The sequence below is a fragment of the Enhydra lutris genome, unplaced genomic scaffold (genome assembly GCF_002288905.1).
Source record: "Enhydra lutris kenyoni isolate GAN:26980312 unplaced genomic scaffold, ASM228890v2 scaffoldscaffold39, whole genome shotgun sequence".
In the NCBI taxonomy this organism is placed as follows: Eukaryota; Metazoa; Chordata; class Mammalia; order Carnivora; family Mustelidae; genus Enhydra; species Enhydra lutris.
In genome coordinates this window covers 2,345,853-2,366,786 of record NW_019154123.1, presented here as the reverse complement: position 1 = coordinate 2,366,786, position 20,934 = coordinate 2,345,853, and the positions used below count along the sequence as shown (strand labels likewise).

The window sequence follows — 20,934 nt, the reverse complement described above, 5'->3', positions numbered from 1 at the left end:
GTCTTTAATACTATCCTTTTATAATATTTCTAAAATGGACACATCTAACACTGAAATGCCTCCTATATTAAATACCATTTATCAGAATATTATTTTCCAAGTAAATTCCAGGAAATGAAAACTAATTTTAGATATTTTCATGTTTCATTTTCATACAAGCAAGTATAATTTTATGACAAAAAAGATTTTAAAATATTGCAGTAAAGAGATTTTACCTTTAGTACTGAAGTCATGAACACAGACAGGCCCATCAGAATAAAAATCATGAGCCCTGTAACTCGCTGTTCACGAATTCCCAAAAACTTGGGTTGCTCCCCGGGAGCAGAACATTCAGATTCAACTTTCAAGCTGTTGACATGACTTATTGACAACACTGTTGCAGCCACAAACCATGGAAGTCCCATGATAGAGCAAACTCCCAACATAACACCAACCATGAGCAAATCAAGGTGATAGCCAGCTCCCTTCTGAAAAGTGAAATGACATGAATATTTATTAGTCAAAACTGTTCTTTTAGGTTAAAATACTACATTACTTTATACACAGGGAAGAATTAATTTTCATCTCACACATTTTAATGTTCTAGTCATTATGAAAATATCTCAAACTCTTGAAGAAATTACAGACCTGAGGCAAAGTTTTAGAATTACCTTCAATTTGTGCTCCTTTCTGTTTATGATTACAGCCGTAATTTGCTGGTCCATAAAGATGAGAATGGTACAAAGCAGAGCTGGAATGGCAGCTATTAATAAAGTCCACCACGGGTTCTCTCCCAATGGGCTTATGATCCAGCCCCTACTTGGATCAGTGGGCTGTTAGAAAATTAAAGATAAAAAGACGTTTCTTCCTACTGCACAAAATTTCTGCAACATGGGTTGTGTCTATTCCAAGAAATTCCAAGGGGTTAAAAAGAACTAGATTAAATCTTGGAATGTGTAGTGAATTATCTGCAAAGATAGCTACAAGAATGCTTCCCATCCCTTGATGCAGGTCACTTGGCCATGTAGTCAATCTTTCCATCTACAGGAGAAATCCATTTCCTCCCCTTGGACCTAGGATGTCCTTACGGTTTACTTCAGCCAACAGAATAAAGCCAAAGTGACACTGTGTGACTTCTGAGTCTTGATCTCAAGGGACCTTGCAGTTTCTCTAACCCTCTTGGAACCCCGAGATTAAGCTGTTGAGTAAGCCTGGACAAGCCTTCTTGAGGATAAGATACAATATGGTGAGAGAGAAAGGAGCCAATTACCCCAGCTGCTTTAGCCATCTGATCTGAGCTCCCAGACAAGGGAATGAAGACATACTGCCACCATCAAAGCAATGGATGACTGCAGCCACACAGAAAGATCCCAAGCCACGAGACCAGACCAGTACCAGGCTAAGCTTAGTACCAACTGCCACCGATATATGAACAAATAAGGTGTTGCTGTTTTATAGGCTTTAGATTTGGGAGGTTTATTATAGACAAATAGGTAAATGAAGCAGAGTGTCATTTCAACATGCTCCTAACCTACTTCAAATAAAGTGAGGTCAATCTACCTACTAGATCAACTCCTAAACTAAACTGCTTTGAAGATCCTGCAGACTAGTGATCTTGGCAGGGTCAGTGCTAAAGGGTCAGAGGCAAGGTCAGAACTGGCCCTCAGGACATACTTTTCCAAAGATCTGGCAATTTATCAGACTCAAATACATTCCAATGCTGTAACATAAAATTTGTTTTGTAACAAAACATTTTAAAAGATCCTACGAGGTTAGTATTCTTGGAAGGCACGGAATATATTGAAATCTAAACATGTTTTCATTACCTGAACTTCATTTTAAGCCTGTTTTTTCATCACAAAAACATGTTAATACAAAAGGAACATTAAGTATTTTCAAATGCAGGTATTCCAATTTTCCCACACCGATACACATTAAGCTGTTTGCTATTAAAAATTCTACATGAATAAAAATATTTTATGTATACAATGCAAAGTTCTTAAGTGTTCCTTGATTTATTTCCCCAAATATATCTTATGCCCCTTGAAATCAGTTTGCTACTTGAAAGCTAGATCAATAAACGATTAACAAAAATATATTTAGGAATGAAAATAATGAACAGGGCCCAGGATTAAAGGAAATTACATCAGTATTTTGAACCAGTATTAATTTATAGTTTCATTTGGTAAAAGACTTGGTTTAAAAAAAAAAAAAAAAGAATTTCATATAGTCATCTTTTAATGGCCAAAAATCTTTAGAGGCTCAGTATCTGTGCTTTCAAACAAAGGTATCCAAATTTTATTATATACTTCCAGCAATAAAACAATAATTTTTTTAATATAATTGAGTATGCCCAATGGCTCTATACACATTTATGTTAGGTTACTAATGGTTTTCCATATAGTAAAATTCATATAGTAAGTATTACAAAGCTAAATTTTTCTTATTTTTAAATAAAAATTTAAGTAGACCTTCTTTATAATTTTAGTGGATCATTTTCCACCCGTGCACTCTACTTTGGAGACTACTGGTTTTAAAAATAATTTTTCCCCAGTGAGAAATAAAACAGACTAAAATTATATTCATTTTATTCCTTATTTCTAATCCCCTTTAGACCTTCTGTTTTTAAAATAAGTCATATAATTTGCTATAAAGATAAACATAACCAGTGACACAAATACTCAACTATAAGAAATTCCAGAAACTATTCAAAAGCTATCAACTCCTACTTAAAAGGGAAAACAATTTTTGAATGTATGTTATGCATATGCTATATTATGCACAACATAGCTACAGGCTACTGATGAATGCAAAGGGTTTATGGATGGTCACATAGGTATCATTCTTCTTGTGGAAAAATACGCTTAATTCTCTCCTCATTCTGCTAGAAAATGAGACATGGAGAATTCCATTTATTGTCAGATAACACTACCCTACTAATAACTAGGATCTCCTTGTTACAATTCTAAATTCAAGTTTGAGTCACTTCCTTATGAAGGAATAAAAAATGTTTCTTTCGCCTGGAAAATACATCATGAACTCCAGCTACAACAGCAGGGTCAAATTTTTTTAAATGACTCCCAAGTACCATGGGTATTTTCATTCACTATCCCTGATAGGACTAACTTTGATACCTTATTGCTTACTTCCTAAATAGGTTCACTTGTCTCTTCACATCTTGTCACCTTTTATGTATGTGAGAAATATATATTTCTATAAAGTGTCTAATTTTAAAATAGTTTGGTATTCCCAAGTAACAAATAACCAAATATTTTAATTCTTACCTCGAATTTTTCAGGAACATGAAGTTTAGGAGATGGAACTCCTACAAGGTAGTCAATTGCAACCATTATTACTATTGTGAGAAATACAGCAAAGTCACTGATTGTCGATCGCACCTATATTAAAGGAATTATGTTAAAATAAACACAGAGAAACTATGTGTCTTTTCTAAATAATTCTCACCTTTCAGATTAAAATATGCCACTAGAAAGTGTGAATAAGGTTTTTAATTAGTGACATGCCCATGAAATACATTTATATCTAATATCTTTTCAAAAAGAGACAAAACACATTTCACAACTAACATACTACTACCATCCCATTCCTCATGATACCATTATGTTCCTACTGTTAGTTCAGAAATGTGATATACATTTTTCACTATAAATAAGTTCTTTACCACTATTTGGTATCAAATATTAACCCCAAACAATGTATTACTGTTCTGAAAAAAATCAAGGTAACAAAAACTAAAAACATGAATACTATCAGGACTCCCAAAACCACACCCCAATTACCTTAGTAGGAAAATACCGCTTGGTCTTAAACTGCTTGAGGAATGAAGACAGAAAAAACGTTGTGAAAAATAAGATGACACACCAAAAGAGCACATCTGGAATATAAGGGCCATGAAGACTACAAGCTGATCCTACAAATACACCATGAAAGGTTCTACATTCCTGGGGAAAAAGGAGGAAAAAAAATAGAAAAAGGAGAAAATGAAGAAGATTCTCAGGTATCTAATAAATTATCAATGAACTCCACTGACTCAAAGATCCTAGTGACTGAAGACATGCCATTATTTTATATTTCACTTAGAAAGAAAAAATACTGCCAAGTCAACTTTAACACATCATCAACTATAAGATATACTCTGAGTTCAGAGATGTTACAGTTTGAAAAACATGTGTATCTTAAGTCACTGAACTGAAATACAGTGTTTTGCCAAGTTATACCCCACAATCCTTTCAATTCCATATTCCCTTTAGTGAATGTCTAGGAGTGCATAGTAATTCTCACATATATTGTATGCATTCTTGCTGATCCACAATTTTACTATCTTTTCTTTATTTCCAAACAAGTTGCTTAAAACAAAAGCAACCAACAGAAAATCGCTACTGCATCTACTTACAATGCTGAATAAGGAATGGCTACAGTGCTAAATTCAAATCAGGAATAAAAACCGGGTGGCTTTTCTGACTTAACTGAAAACCATGGGTTTGAAGCATGGGACTAGTTGCAGCAGAGCAATCATTCGAATAGTAATTCTATTTTTAAAAAATCTTCATCAATTATATGGCATAATATAATGTAATTTTCTATTGACCTAATTTTCCTCTTGGGGAAAAAGTACTGAAAGGCAACCAGAGATTAACAATGATACATATCACTAATGTTACTTATATTCTAAGGAGACTCATTTTAACAAACACAACTCAGGTTTACCAAGAGAGAAAGAGTCAAAGGTTCCATTATTCTTAATTTCTAATTGCTGAGATTAGTACAGCTACAGATTTACAACGTGGATCACAAAAATAAAAGCTGTAAGTATAAAAAACCAACAAAAACAAAAACAAAAACTGTGGGCCTTTTGAATATCAAGAAAACAAACGCAGAAGACCTTTATCTGTAGTATCAAGACCTCCTATTCACCATGGTATGAGGTCTCTTTTAACAGATAACTTTCATTTGAGCACCTCTATTAACTCTTTTGTAGCAAAACTGACTTTTTAATAAAACAGTGAAGCATTAATCTAGGTTGATTACTGATCTATAAATATGTTCTAAATCAGCACTGTCCTACAGAACTTTCTGTGCTGATGGAAATGCTCTATATCTCCACTGTCCAATGTAGCAGCCACACGAACTGACTGAGCTCTTGAAACATGGCTAGTGCAACTGAGAACTGAACTTCTAATTAATTGTATTTAATTTAAATTTAAATTAATTTAAATTTAAATTAATTAATTGGTTTAAATTTAGACACATTTGGCCAATGGCTACTGTAGTGGACCATACAGACTTAAATTATTAGTGAGATAAAATTGCAGATGGCACCCTTCCAATTATATATCGATACCCTTCCAATAATATAACTATATCTTTAGTGAGAAAACAATGACCTATAATATCTTATATGATATAAAAAGCACCAGAGAAGCTCAAGAGCTCTTGATTTTAATTGATATTGCCAGAATCACTTTATACCTTAATACCAAAGCCCAATCTGGGAAGTGCCCTGAACAGATACTCTATGGCCAAAACAACATTATAAGAACATGTGGTAGTATTCAGTACACAGCAGGTGCTCATTACGTGTTTTTGTCCTGTTTCCCTTTTTAGGTGCTTAAGTTACACTAGTTTCTACAGACTAGACTACAGAGTAGACTACTAAGCCACAGTTAAACCAAGTTCAGTTTGATATCGAGGACATTAGGAAAGGATTCGTGATCTTCTAAATAAGCTGTTCATGGAGGAGATAAACTGATACACAGAGAACAGAATAATGGATGTGGACTGTTCTATCAACCCCAGTATATTCAACCACAGTCCTAGTAAACACTTTCTTTGAATTTATCAATCTACAATCTACATGGAGTTAGAAACCAGAAGTATATTCACACTTTTTAATTAATTAAATCTTGGAAGTCACATTTAGTTCATTTTTATCCCCCTTACCAGGTTCACTCTTCCCAGCCTACACTTTTCACCACATAATACATAAACATGTGGTAACTCCTGTCTGCTCAGCACAACACTACACTCTGAAAACACACCATACCTACTGATCAAGAGGAAAATGTAGGTCTACTCATAAAAAGCTAAAGAACTAGGTTAATGTTTGCAAAATCCTTTATTTTATAATGTACTCACAGAAACAGTGAGATTCCCCCAGAAAATATCATCTGCTGTTAAATTCTTTTCCTTCCATATTTTTAGAGTTTCATTGCTAGGTTTAGGAGGTTCAACACATACACATCTGAGAAATGAGAACAGGATAAAATTTTAAGGGTCCTGCATTTCATGTTTACATTTTATTAAGTCAATCACACAATGTGGTAGCTTTTCGTTGCTGTTGTTAGATCTTATTTATTTGAGAGAGAGCACATGTGCACGTGTTGGGGCGAGGGGCAATCGGAGAGGGAGGAGCAGACTCCCCACTGAGCAGGGAACCCAGTCATGGGGTTAGATACAAGACCCTGAGATCAGGACCTGAGCTGAAGGCAGACGCTTAAAACACTGAGCCACCCAGGTGCCCCTGTGGTAGCTTTTAATTAAACTTTTTTCCCATGCTGCAATGCATGGAGACTAAAAAGTGAAAACACATCAGAAACAATGGAAGGGAAAAAGATTTGGCCTATGTATATAAAAACATAATTAATATACAAATATCAATACAATGATATTTTACAGAGTACCTTAATGAAACCTGTTACATATATCCCTTGGGGAGGGATACTATTTTCTTTAAAAATATGACAAGATACCACCATGTTTAGCAAGGTTACTCTCCACTAAATCTTACCTACTTAACCCTCAGGGGAGCTGTTCTGCCTCCGACCCACACATACACAAAACACACAGATTCCCAATAAAGCGATACTCCTATTAATGCTTTGTACTCTGACAAGCCCTGCCTACTCATGTTCATCCTTCACTGATCTTAAGATTCATTCTTACAGAAATAAAGTAACATGATTTTTCACCAGGACAGGACTAGGAAGGTCATAAGGAGATCACAGAGTTCAGTTTATATCCAGAACTATCTCATCTAAAGATAAGCTAGAAGCACACACAGAGAAATCTCTAAATGTGAATTTTAAAAAGAAAAAGAAAAAAATAATAAAAAATAAAAAGGAGAAACACACAGGAATATTCCCAGTTAGATTATGAGCTGTTCTGAACACAGGCAAGAGGCTGGACTTTGGATTCATTCCATGCTCTATCATTTACTAGCTGACTCAAGGCAGGTTTTAACCTCCATGAGGTTCAGTTTCTTCATATGCAAAAGGGGCTATGATACGAATAATCAAGTCACATGTGATATGAATTATGCAACACTGCTAACACAGTACCTGCAAATGCTCACAGGATGTCAGCTGACCGAATCATGATCACATGTAATTACTCAGTTAACCAGAAGCAAATACTGTTCTGATAGGCTGGCACTAGCTATAAAAGCCACGCTTCATAAAGATCAAAGGAACAGGAAAGAGGAAAAAAACAAGAATAACACTTAAAAAATTAACTAGTTTAAGAGCAAAGATGATAGCACTAAACAGAGTTGGCATCAGAGTGTCTCTCTTCTCCTCAAATAGGTCAATGTCTCATAGAAATTTTCATACCCCTCCCTACCCTGTCTATCAAAGTTGAGTATGCAAGGAAGGGATGGAGGGAAAGGGGAGAACACAGGGATTTGAGACTTGAGTAGGCAGAAGGAGGGAATTGTACCCCTGTTTGTTGGTGACCACTTTCTCCATATAAGTCAACCAAATCCAGGATCACATTTACACCAAGCATGACTGCTCAAAACAGCAAATATAGGTCTCTATCTACCTAGATACATTTAATTTTAACAACCTATTTGACTTTACTGAATATATTTGGCAACCATTTGTAACTATTATAATTACTTTTCAAATCTTATTTTATTCTAGAGTCTTTAAATATTTTCAATTCATGATTTTCTTATCACAAGTACTACACCAAATATTGCACATGAGAGTATACTGAAATTATACTTTAAAATAAATATTATCAGACTTCAAATAAAAATTATCAGACTTAAAAATGTTAATGAAAATGCAATATGCAAAAAATGTAAGAAACAGAGGAGTACCCGGGTGACTCAGTTGGTTAAGCGTCTGCCTTCGGCTCAGGTCATGCTCCCAGAGTCCTGGTATGGAGCCCTGCCTCAGGCTCCCTGCTCAGCGAGGAACCTGTTTCTCCCTCTCCTTCCCATTTATGCTCTCTCCATCCATCTCTCTCCCAAAAAAATAAATAAAATCTTAATATATATAAAAAAGAAAAAGAAAAATATAAGAAATATTACATCCTACTTCAGGATTTGGCTAAAGAATACAAGATCTAATATAATTGCCTGATTCAAATAGATGGTGGTTACCAATTAAATTTAAATTGACTGATTCAATTCAAACAGAAGACCAAAAATACACACACTTGAATAAGTTGTTTCAGGGAATAAAAATGATTGAATTTGTTCAACTGTATCTACATTCATGGAGTGCTCTGGTAAAATCTCATCTGTAACAAACAAGTCAACCTCCATATAGCTAGTTGGGTAGTTACAGCTAGATATACAATGAGCATCACAATGCAAAAAAATTCCTTTTTTTGGCTCAGACATCTCTGCATGTAAATGTAAAATACATTTTAATACTGGGGAAAACGGAATACACTTACGAGTAGTGGGTCAGTTCATCTAAATTGTTGTGCATATTAAATGCATATATTTCTCCTAAATGAAAGAGCTTCTCCAAAGCCTCATAGATGAATATGATGCAAATTAGAGCCGCAAAAGCCTCCTCTGTGAATCGAGTAATATAACACACAAGGCTGCTCGCATCTGTTGCAACCAAAACAATGCACAAGAAAGAAGTCCACAGACCAATACTGGTTCTTAACGACAGATAGGAAAGCTGATAATCTCTGTTTAGGGAAAAAACATGGACATGATCAACATACACACATGGCAATGGATATCTTTAATTAAAATTTCATAACAGGCAATAAAAAGAGTATGGAAACATAAGATCCCTTAAAAAAGAGCAAATTACCGGATAAAAATAACAAATAAAGAAAGCTGTCTGTACATTTCTTTTATAACTGAAGATTACAAAATTATAATGATTATATTTTACCTATACAAAAGATTTACAGTGAAAGTCTACCAGGTAATTAACATTCCAAAACCAAAGACCTCACTTTGAAATCAGTTCTAAGGAGTAAATGACAGATGTACATTCTATAGGACAACTGGATGTGACTCTCTGAAGACCCAGAAACTCTGTCAACATGGTAACCACATCCCTGTCCCCTTCACCACCACCACCAATACCATCCCTCCTGCCACCAGTGTCACTGCAGGAAGTGACTTCATTTTTTAAACTCAGTGTCAAGTAAGAAATTACTTTAAGACCACAGGGTCTAGAAGACTTCAGGACACTGCATTCCCTCTTAGTCTATGTACTTAGTATGCCAGACTGGAATCAAAATCAGCTTGTTCAGTGAACAAAGAATCAGAACAAGATGAGTTAGATGAATCAAATATTTAATAATTTAATTTAAGTTGTTTCAGGCTAAAATATTCAACTACACTTGTCTCACAAAAGGAACAGTACTGGCCATGTCAAATTCCAAGTCTACCAGCTATAGTACCATGCACTGATTCCCACTGTGAATGACCCGGCCAGTGGAGACTGACAACACACACAGATAGCTATGGCTGTCTGATTGATAAGGCCTGATAAAGTCAGCTTTAGCCTCCAAGATCCACCTCTTTTTAAAATTCCTTTGTACGACCAACATACCAACTAATCAACAATTAGTTTAACACTTTCTTAGTGGGTTGAAATTTGCTAGAACATAAGATTCTTACTGCCCAAGTGATTTGTTGACCAGGACTCAAATCCACTGATTTTATACTCAAGGTGACTGGGGTAGGAATGATAGTAGGGACCAGAGTAGGGTCAACTACATGGTAGCCCCAAAATGCTGAAAAAATATATACTGATCAGGTCCTCTTTTTTAGCTACTAAATACATAAAGTACCTTTAACTAAAGTTAATAAACAATGTAATTATACACATATGATAAGTAAATAACAATTACGTACCTGCAGAATTTAAATAAAATTTTTTCAAACACTAAAACTGGACCTGTGCTCCCCAATATTGTTAGAGGTTGCCCAGCAAACAACGAATAGGCAATCCCAGTTAATGATGCTCCAAAAAGAGACTCTATTGCACTCTGTTTAAGGAAAAAAGAAATGAATAGAAGTAATACATCATAAACCTATCTCTAACCTACTAAAATATATACATATAAGACATCTGGAAAATAAAAATACTAAACAAGCAGTTAAAAATATAAAGCAGACACAACTTTTAAGTCAAATTTAAATTTTAAATATGGAAAATTACAAATACATTTTAAATACATAGGGAAAACTGCTTTGTTTTCATATTAAAAGTGAACTTTTACAATCAACCTTTATTCAAAACATATTATTGTGGGAGGCCAGGAGGGAGGAGTAAGTGGAAGAGAGGTAGAGAGATTTTAACTCTATCTATAGGTATTTCATTTTTTAAGTTTGTGGGGAGTACAAAGACGTTTGTTACTTTGGGTGTTTTTGTTATGTCTGAAATAGTTCACTTAAAAAAAAACAGAAAACATTAAATATTCCATATGGTGTGCACAAAAACACTTTCAAGTAAATAAATCAGAAATTAACAACTGATGCTATCGTTCTCAAAATGATTTCTAAAAAGCAATTTTCTACACATTTTAAAGAAATTCATCTTATATGATGGGCTTAACTAACAGATATCAAAAATAAAATGCTTTTATCCTAATATAGATGGAAAATCTCTTTAAAAAACTCACAGCAACCATTAAATGAAGAGGTGGTTAAAAAAGATAAAATAAGAAAATGAAAGCCTCAGGAGAGTTTTACTTAAAGTGAGCATTTCGTTTCTGTACCACTACCAACATTACCTTCTAACTGATTAGGTTATTAGACAGTAAGGGGTACAGCCTATGCCACTAGACAGAGGGGAGGGATCAGAGAGAGAAGAGCAATTTACCATTTACAAACATCAAGGTCAACTGGAAGGCACTCTCAAGAGAAGAAAAGCCCGTCGTTGGTAAGGCAAGGAAAAGCAGCTCATGAGAAACACCCCTCCTGGACCTAGCAGGCAGCAGAGCAGCAGGCAAGAGTGGGCTTCAGAACCAGACTGAAGCAGGAGACCCATTTCTACTAGACTTTAAGCCATAGCCGTATCTCAAACATTTCAAGCCCAACCTTTCTCTTTTTTAAACAGGAGTGACCAAAGCCAAGAGAACTTAAGGAAGCCGTGTTTGGGCAAACACCTAGCAAGCTTACAGGCTGCCATACGAAGGCACTCAGTAAATGGCAGTAAATCTCATCATCAGAAATAACAACGTCTTCCAAAATCAAAATCACAAAAATAATAGTATGCAGTAAAAGCATTACTCAACTATTACTATAAAAACAGGATCAAACTCACATATTTTCGGCAAGACAAAGTGTCCATATTAACTGCTAAGCCATTATAAAATCCTTAGTTCAATTAGACTGTATAATTTAGGAATGAATTTAAGTAGAGCTCAAGTCAAAGAAAAAAATGTCTAAATGTCTACAGAGATAGAAAGCAGAAAATTCAGAAGAGAACCAAGGAGATGGCAAAGAAATGCTAACGGCGGGGGGGGGGGGTGAGAGGGATAGGCACAAAATTACAGTTTTCCTTCCAAAAATCACGTTGAAAAGGCAGAACCTGCCAGATGAAGACCTTCCCTTCACCACTCCCCCACTGCTCTCCCAACCTCTTATTGTCACATTCACTAGCTCCTTTACCCAGATCTATTCTTTTTCTAATTTTGTCTCAACTGACTTTATGTTCATTCCCAAACTGAAAGGTCTCTCTCCCTAAAGAAATCACTGCCCCACCACCCTGCCTTCCCCTCGTGACATTCACAAGTTTCCACTGTAGCCATCAGAAGCCCTACCGTTATCCTCCCCATACACCTCTCCACTGCATGGCACTGGCCACTCCACATTTCTCTTTCCTCTTTCTTTCTCAAAGCCTCTATTTTGGTTTTTGCAAAATCACATCATGGTGATTCCTCTTTTGAAGTTCTGACAGTGCCCATGTCTAATTTGCCATTTTCCTCCTCATTCTCATTCTTCCTCTAGTCCACAAATGTAACTTCCCACTTTTTCTCCTCTCCAGTCACTGTAAAATCTCTCCCTTGTTAACCTCATCTATTCCCAACCTTCGTTTTTCCTCCTTGCCACTCTACAAACTCTGGAACTGTACCTCCTACTTGAGGTTCCAATAAAGCACCTGAAAGCAAATGCATAATCTCCCCACCACTCTCCTCTGCAATACTGATTTCTCTGTTCCTGGTACTTCAGCTGCTACAGCTCTTCCTTGATCTCACTCACATGTGGCACAGCACACCATGACCTGTTACCTACATATACACTATGTTATCTTCTTCTCTTCGGTTATGGTCCATCTCACAGCTGTCTGCATTCCCCAAATGCCTCAAGCACTCCCACATGCATGCGGTACTAAACAGCAGGACGAGAAGGGCAGGCAGTGCTGGACAGTCGAAAAGCAAGCAGCATTTCCGTGATGGTAACAGACAAGACACATATCCAGGGGACCAGCAGAGTTACATGTACAGTTTGAGACAGCATATAAAAGCAACTTACTAAAAATAGATTCCCTTGATACAATTACTGTAGAATAAGGTAAAAGAATCTAAATAATCAAAACCAGTATAGTTTCAAGGAAATTTCAGTTGTCAAGTTTGTCTCAGGTTCAGCTCATGAAGTATTTTAATTATCATTACTTAGTTTTTGGCTATTTTTTAAATCTTTTATCTGTAAAAAATGAATTTCCTCCCAAGAGTAAATACAATTAAATAAAATACACTCAAGAATTACAAATAATCTCATTTACATGCCGTTAAAATGTATATAAACAAAAAAATTAGTCTTTCAACATTTTACAAAGCACTGGATACTCTGTTATCATGCCTCCCACAGCCCCTTATACAGCATTACCAAGAACAAAAAAATCATAAAAACTTTCATTTTAGTCATATCAAAATATGGGTGCAGTTTTCAGTTATACTTTCTAATTAAAATGTTATCTACCTTCACACAAATTTAGTAACAGCAAAATAACACTAAAAATCCACCATTTGTCTACAACTTCTGAAGACTAGTTGTAGAGTCAGGGCCTAGCCACCAGGGCTGATGAGTTAATAATTGCACAGCTCTAACTATCCTATGATGCCTTACAGAGTATCAAGTAGCCCTGCTAGTAAATCCCCCCACCCATGACCCACCAGGCATCAGTTCAACTTGTCTCCCACAGGCAACCCTTCCCCACTCCCCACAACAAAGACAGTACAAGCCTTTTACTCAATTTATAAAACCATTCATCCAGCAAGCCAGGTTAACCTTTTTTCTTTTTTTTCTCTTTTTTTTTTTCTTTATTTATTTTTTACCTCAACTGTGCATCTTCTCCTGCTCAAATGGCTTCCCCATGTTTTCCATAGCAATTACCTTTGGGGGAAGTCTGCTTTGGGACAGGTTAATCATGCTGTGGGGTAGACTCTTCAAATGAAAGTATGAATAGTGAGACAAATGCATACACACACTTGCCTCTGAAGAGCTAAGAGCCTGGCCACTACCAATCTTTGTACTCACTATTCTGCCTTCTGTAGCTTCTCCAAGCAGCCCTCCAAAAGTGATTACAGGAGACATACAGGCACAGTATAGGAAAAGAATCGAGGCCAGGCACTGTAGACTTAATGCATCCTTGAAGTCACTCAAGAAAAAAGGTGTTTTCCTTTTGATGTCAAGTATCAAACCACCAAAAAGCCTAAATAGGTGAGATGAAACTCGTCAAACTGTACACTAGAGGATTCTAGCTAGTTCACACTAAAACTATGGGCTACATAAAACTGCTGGTGCCTAGTGTTTCGTCAACAAAAATTAATATCCTATTTAAATCATGATATAAATTATAGAAGATACACTCATTTAGTCTAATCCACTGATAGAGGAAAGGCAGATCTCATTAAGTTAAAAGACACATAAACATCTGTATTTTATGGACTATATATTAAGAAGACTGCAGGCAAATGATTTTATATGAGTAAATGTAATTTCAGACACAAATGCACAAGAAAATATACAATAAAATAAGTAAGACCTAACACTCCATTCATGAAAATGAGCATAAGCAATTCTATCAGTTATTATCTACATTATAAATCTTAAAGGCAAATATCAGAAATATCAGGAAGGTAATTATAATATAAATCCTAAGTCCCCCAAATACCCTTTAATATGAATATAGTATGTTGTGCTTAAACTCAGTCAGTAGTGAATTAAATAATTCTAAAGACTTTTAAAATTAGTATCTCAATAACATAAGTATTTCTTGTCCAGGAGAAAAGCCTAAAAACCACTTCAAAGCATTTAATTTACTGAATATATACTCAAGTTCATGTGCACATTAGTAAAACTAAGAGGTTTTTTAATTAGGAAATTTAAAATCTGTATTTCCACATTAAAGCCTTATCATTTTAATGTGTTTTTTGTTTTTTTTTAATCAGACTCTTGGATACATCTTATATAAGCTCTGTGAGGGGTAGAGGCTTTTTCTTGTTCACTGCCTTTATCACCAGTGTCAGAACACTGTCTAGGACATAGTAGGTACTCAGTAAATACTAGAGACAACTCAGTAATTCAAAAAGGTTTTGTGACTCATAAACATACAATCACTCTGTAGAAAATACACCAAAAAATTAATCTTATGTTTTAAAATGCTTTGGATGTTTCAAGGTTTATCATTCTACCTTTTTTTAAAGTTAATACTGAAATAAATACTAAACACACATTGACAAGTATAAGTTACTCTATAAATAATCTGACAGCAAGGGAAATCAACTTGCAATAAAAAAGGTGCCAATCTAGAAAATGAAACTGTATATTCAAATCAACAACTCTTTTATATTTTATAGGAGGCTCTTGTGTGACCATGAAATCAATGGGAGTCCTACTTGGTATTTCTCAGTCACTAACCCGATCTCAGTCAGAGATCTAAAGAAATAACGCTAACAGGTAGTTTTAGACCACCACTTTCCGCACCAGGGCAATCTTATTCTCTATGATAGAGACTATCTCATATATATTCTACAGAGATTATTTTCTATGATAGAGATTATAATACATTAGGCAATGAATAAACTGTAAGTTTTAAGTTTCTCTAAATTTTATATTCAGGATGCCATTTGTTATTTTTCTTCTATATAGTATTCTTTAGGCATGTCATCAATGCCACCTAATAATGTTTCTGTATAAAATAACTTGATTTGCTAAACAAATATTTAAGATTCAAAATCTCTTCTGTTCACACCACCACCAATAGATAACAATATAAATATCCACATGCTTTGCTATGGTATGGAAATACTGTAACATTTCTCTACTTCTACAAAATATTTTAAGACAATGTTTGCACCCAGCAATATTTCTGTATTTATTGCAAAAATTATCATCTTTAATAGTTTTTCTAGCTAGGTTTCTAAAGCTTATTACCATGGTTTAATTATGCTTCACTCTCTAATTTTACATTATCTCATGATATAATGCTCATTTAAGAGTTTTAAGTGTAGGCACACACACAGAAAATATCAGTTACAATTCCTCTCTATTCCTATAATTCTCTACCTTCATATGGAGAATTTTAATAGCACTCCACACCTTCTTCAAGAACCTTCTGTATGGGTAATGTAAATCACCCTATATACTATGTAACTGCTTGATATTCTTACTGTATGATCCATAATATTTTCACTTTAAATTAAAACCTGATACTCAAAATCCAAGTATATACTAGTAAATTTATTTTAAAATGAATAATTTTCCTTAACATCATACATTTACAAAATACTTTTTTAAATATGAAAAAAACACTGTGTAAGACTAACTTCCATATATTTAAAAAGAAAAAGAGAATTTTTATGCCTTCTTCATCAAATCAACCCCTAGCCCCCAAGAAGACTCCCACACTGAATCAGTATTTGTACCCACCGTCCAGTCCTCTGTAGCTCAGGCCCAGCATGGTGGTCGGCCTCTTTAGGAGTATCACCTGAGCTGGGGGCAGATCCATTGGGAAATACAGGAATCTTTCTCTTTTCCTGCATTTCACAAAAAACACATTTTCAGAATTCTGTTTTTAAAAAGCTAAGACGGTACCCTTGAATTAGAGGGAATAGGAGATCTTATGTTGTTTACATATCTAATCAGTACTCCTAGAAAAAATGATTCCTAATATAAACTCCACTTTAAATAAACTGCACTTTAGAATAGCGTCTAATATTTGTCTCTATTAGTATTTTACGCTTATGATTGGCTTTTTATATTTTGTATTTTAATATCAAATACACTATGAAACACATTCATATACACTATTTCAAATTATGAATCAGCCATAGGAAAATAAACATCCAATAAAGCATCTCTCCAACCAGAATATTTAAAATACTGTTCATGCTAATGCAAAGTATTATTACATTAATAAAAAAGTAAATGCCATATTTATTTTATCAAACTATTTCCCTGAAGACATTAATACAAGAGTTCTCTGTTAAACACATTTTCATAAAAATAAATTTCCCATAAACCTTATTACTAATTCAAGATTCTTATGATAAAGGATGTCCCTGCCCCCCTCTCCTGAAGATAAAAAAGCTAACTTCTAATTTGTTACTTCTAGGGGTGAAAGGTTGTATGTGACACAGGGAGCAAGAGGGAAGGAGACAAAAAGAAAAACAGAAGAAAGAGAGAAAGGTGGGGGAGGAGTGTTCATCCTTGGATATCCCCTGAGTCAAAAGCTCTGAGTAAACTACAAACTTAAACTACTTGGTTTATATGTTCAGTAGCAAAACTTATCTATAATTGTATGTTTACCATTTGAAAATAAATTAAAACTAACATATCCTAGCTCAAAGGGGAAAGAGAGAACAAAATTATAGAATTCCTAAAAAACAAAAATAATGAAAAATACTATGTAACACAATCTATGCGATATAGCAAAAGCATCACTCAAGAAAATTAAGCACTTATATTAAGAAAAATGAAAGGATAAAAATAAATAAATTAAATATCTAACTCAGGAAATGTAAAAACAAAATTCTTTCCTGAAGTGAATGGAATGAAATAAAATAGCTAAAAGCAGAAACTGAGCCACAAAATGCTTTTTTTAAAAAGGAAAAATGAAATAAGTTGTAAAAGCTGCTCTATTTGAAAAAATATAAACCATTAGCTAATACTCAGCAAAAGATATGACAAGGAGGCAACTTCAAACTGAGGAAAATTTTCTAAACACATACACACACACACAGACTATACTGTATAATGTTATGCAAATAAATTAAAAAACCTTGATGAAATGGGTAATACACAAATAATACATAATTTCCCAAAACTGACACCAGAAAAACAGGAAATAGGTAATGTTCTAGGAAAACTTAAGACTGACCCCAGAAAAAAACAGAAAGCTTACACAAGCAAATCACCACAGAAGAAATAAGCATATTGCTGAAGCCCACCACACAACCAAAGACTCAGACTCAGAACACTTTACAAAGGAATTCTTCCAAATTTCTAGAACCAAATCATTCCAAGCCATTTAAAGTTTTGACACCACAAGGAAAGGAAAATTTACAAATTTACCTTTATGAAACAAATGTAACAAAGATGTCAAAGAGTGAATAAAGACAGCACAAAATACTGAAAACTAATCTACTTACAGTGATGCAAACAACTCAAACAAAATATTAGAGACAGGACGCCTGGGTGGCTCAGTTGGTTAAGCGGCTGCCTTCGGCTCGGGTCATGATCCCAGGGTCCTGGGATCGAGTCCCACATCAGGCTCCTTGCTCAGCAGGGAGCCTGCTTCTCCCTCTGCCTCTGCCTGCCTCTCTGTCTGCCTGTGTTCACTCTCTCTGACAAATAAATAATAAAATCTTTAAAAAAAAAAAAATTAGAGACAACCAGCACTTTGAAGCTGAGTCTGGGCTTATTCTATCAACATAAGAGTGTTTTCGTATTATATACTCCTTTACTATGGTTCACCACAATAATCGGTAAATAAAATTCATACAATCATCTCCAGAGATGCTAACAGGCTATTCGAAAAAATTTAACATCCACTTATATTAAAAATTTCAATGAAACAAAAATTAGGATACTTTCTTAGCATGATAAAAATGTGTATTTTGGCCCCCAATGTCAGTGACTTAATGAGAGAAACATTAAAAACATGGACTACAGTTCAGGGGCACCTGGGTGGCTCAGTGGGTTAAAGCCTCTGCCTTCAGCTCAGGTCATGATCCCAGGGTCCTGGGATCGAGTCCTGCATTGGGCTCTCTGCTCAGCGGGGAGCCTGCTTCTCCATCTCTCTCTGTCTGCCTCTCTGCCTACTTGTGATCTTTGTCTGTCAACTAAAAAATAAAATCTTTAAAAAAAAAATGGACTACAGTTCAGAACAAATTCAGAAATGCCCATTTAGGGGTGCCTGGATGGCTCAGTGAGTTAAGCTCTGAGTTTCAGCTCAGGTCCCAGTCTCAGTGTCACGAGATGAAGCAGAGTCTGCTGGAGATTCTCTCCCTCTCCTTCTATCCCACCCCACTCTACTCACATCTACACAGGAGTATTCTCTTTCTCGCTACATTAAATAAATTAATTTAAAAAAAAAAAAAAGAAAAGAAATGCCCATTTCAAGTCAACTACCACTTAACACTACTAGAGTTTCAGTAAGTACAATTAGACAATAGAAAATGTATTAGAGCTGGAAGAATGAGAAAAGGAGGGATAAAAATATCTGACTGCAGATGATATGACTGAAAAACTTACATACAATGAAAGAACTAGAAGGGAGGAAGATCAAAAAGAAACATACAGCAACAAATAGCATTCATATATAAAAGTAACAAACTGGTGATATAATGGAAAAAACCCTCATTTACAACAGAGACAGTAAAGACAAAATGCTAATGAATACACTCACCAAGAAGTGTGTAAACGTAGATAAGGAGAACTTTATTGCACTCCTTAAGGACTTAAGAACTGACTTGAAATAGGAAAACAAGTGAGGGAAAACATACCATATTCTTGAATGATTCAATGTTACAAAGATGTCAATTCTCCCTCAGTTCATTTACAAATTTCACAATTTTTGAAAAATCAGGTTTTATTTCTGGAAATTAAAAGCTGATTTTAAAGCTTTCATAGAAAAATAGACATGCAGAAACAGCAAAGAAAATTCAGAAAAGAAAGAGTAATAGGTCAAGAGGGAATCTAGACCTACTAGATATTCATATATGCTAAAAAGCCTCAGAAATTAAAGTGTGGAACTGGTCCATGAATAGACAGGCTATGGAAAAGAAATTCCAGAAACAGACCTGAATGAAAATGGAAATTTAGAAAACATAAGGCAGCAGCACTTAACACTTAACTTTTTAATATGCTAGAACAAAAAGGCAGCTAAAAATTTAGATGAAAAATAAACTTGGATGCATACTCCATGTAATACACCATAATAAATTCCAAAGGATCAACAAGTGAGTTCAATACTAAGAAAAGGTGTTTTTTTTGAGGGGGGTTGGAGTGATGAACTATAGATAACCAAGAATATTCAACTTCACTAATTACATAAATGTACATTAAAACCACTTTAAAGTACTTGACAAAGTAGGATAAAGATAGCTATCAGACTGATAAATACTGAAAGTCTGACAACACAGTTAGTGAGGCTGTAGGGAAAGGCCTTCATCAGTGTGGGAGTCCACAACAGTGCAACCCAGTAAGAAGGGATTCTGGTAATATCGACTAAAATTATAAGTAAGTTCCCATGTGAGCCAGCAATCCTATTTCTGGGAATCTACCCTACAAATACACCTTCATAAGACTAAATTGACATATCAACACTGTTCTAGGCTTTGTAAAAGCAAAAGCCTAAGCCCAGGAAAAGCACAAACTACGGGATATCCATAAATGACCCATAACAAAGCTGTGAGAAAATGAGAAATATTTCTAGGATATATTATGATTGAATCTCCAGGATATATTGTCATATGAAAAAAGCAAAGTGCAGAACAATCCATGTGGTATGCTAACTTTTGGTAAGAAAGAGGAAGAAATAGGACTATATTCATATTTCCTTGTACTGAATGAAAATTAGAAGGATAAATAAAAAACTAGTAACAAATGGCCCTCTCACAGGAGGTGGGTATAGGGTTTTATAAGAAGGTAAATGGAATAAGGTAGGAGTACACCTTCTCTGAGTGTACATTTTTATATATAGTTTTGATTTCTGAATGATATTCAATTCAAAAACATTTTAACTAAGAAAAAGTAATTCACAGAATTGTGTAGATTCTTACCTGAGAAGGAACACTTTTTGGTGGCTCTATGCGTATTGAAGGATCCCACTCTCCTGGAGGTAGGACAGTTACTTGATCTAAAAATTCATCAATTCCAGATAAGAGGTCATTTCTGTCTTTTGCCTTATAGGCTACATCATGAAAAATCTACCAAAAAAAAAAAAAAAATGGGTAAAAGGATTTTAAAGCTGAAAGAAAATTCTACACATAATAAATCCACTTTAGATATGATAAATAAGTCTAACAATTACAAATCTCTGCCCCAAATAGAGACAGCAGTCCTGGTCAATATAAGTCATGTTCAGTGAAAAGGTTCAAAAACGGAAGAGAGAAATTATGGAGAAAAAAAGCAGGAAGGGGGAAAAGACGAAATCCTGAGCAAAACCCAAAGAAATGATATCCTGAAATGCAGGATGGACAAAATTTCAAAAAAGTGGC

The 20,934-nt window shown here is 34.9% G+C and overlaps 1 protein-coding gene across 9 annotated transcripts in view; it reads right to left on the bottom strand.

Moving 5' to 3' along the window:
* Positions 1 to 20,934, bottom strand: part of LOC111155170 (solute carrier family 4 member 7) — a 103,330-nt gene that overhangs the window by 15,914 nt on the left and 66,482 nt on the right. For all 9 annotated transcript variants that reach the window (XM_022515254.1, XM_022515250.1, XM_022515256.1 and 6 more), the window contains 10 exons: positions 20,497 to 20,643; positions 16,142 to 16,248; positions 13,748 to 13,922; positions 10,118 to 10,251; positions 8,686 to 8,931; positions 6,136 to 6,241; positions 3,780 to 3,941; positions 3,264 to 3,377; positions 651 to 812; positions 216 to 467 (listed from right to left, as the gene is read on the bottom strand). In XM_022515254.1, coding sequence (XP_022370962.1) covers positions 216 to 467; positions 651 to 812; positions 3,264 to 3,377; positions 3,780 to 3,941; positions 6,136 to 6,241; positions 8,686 to 8,931; positions 10,118 to 10,251; positions 13,748 to 13,922; positions 16,142 to 16,248; positions 20,497 to 20,643 — 1,605 coding nt within the window. The remainder of the gene's footprint in view (positions 1 to 215; positions 468 to 650; positions 813 to 3,263; positions 3,378 to 3,779; positions 3,942 to 6,135; positions 6,242 to 8,685; positions 8,932 to 10,117; positions 10,252 to 13,747; positions 13,923 to 16,141; positions 16,249 to 20,496; positions 20,644 to 20,934) is intronic.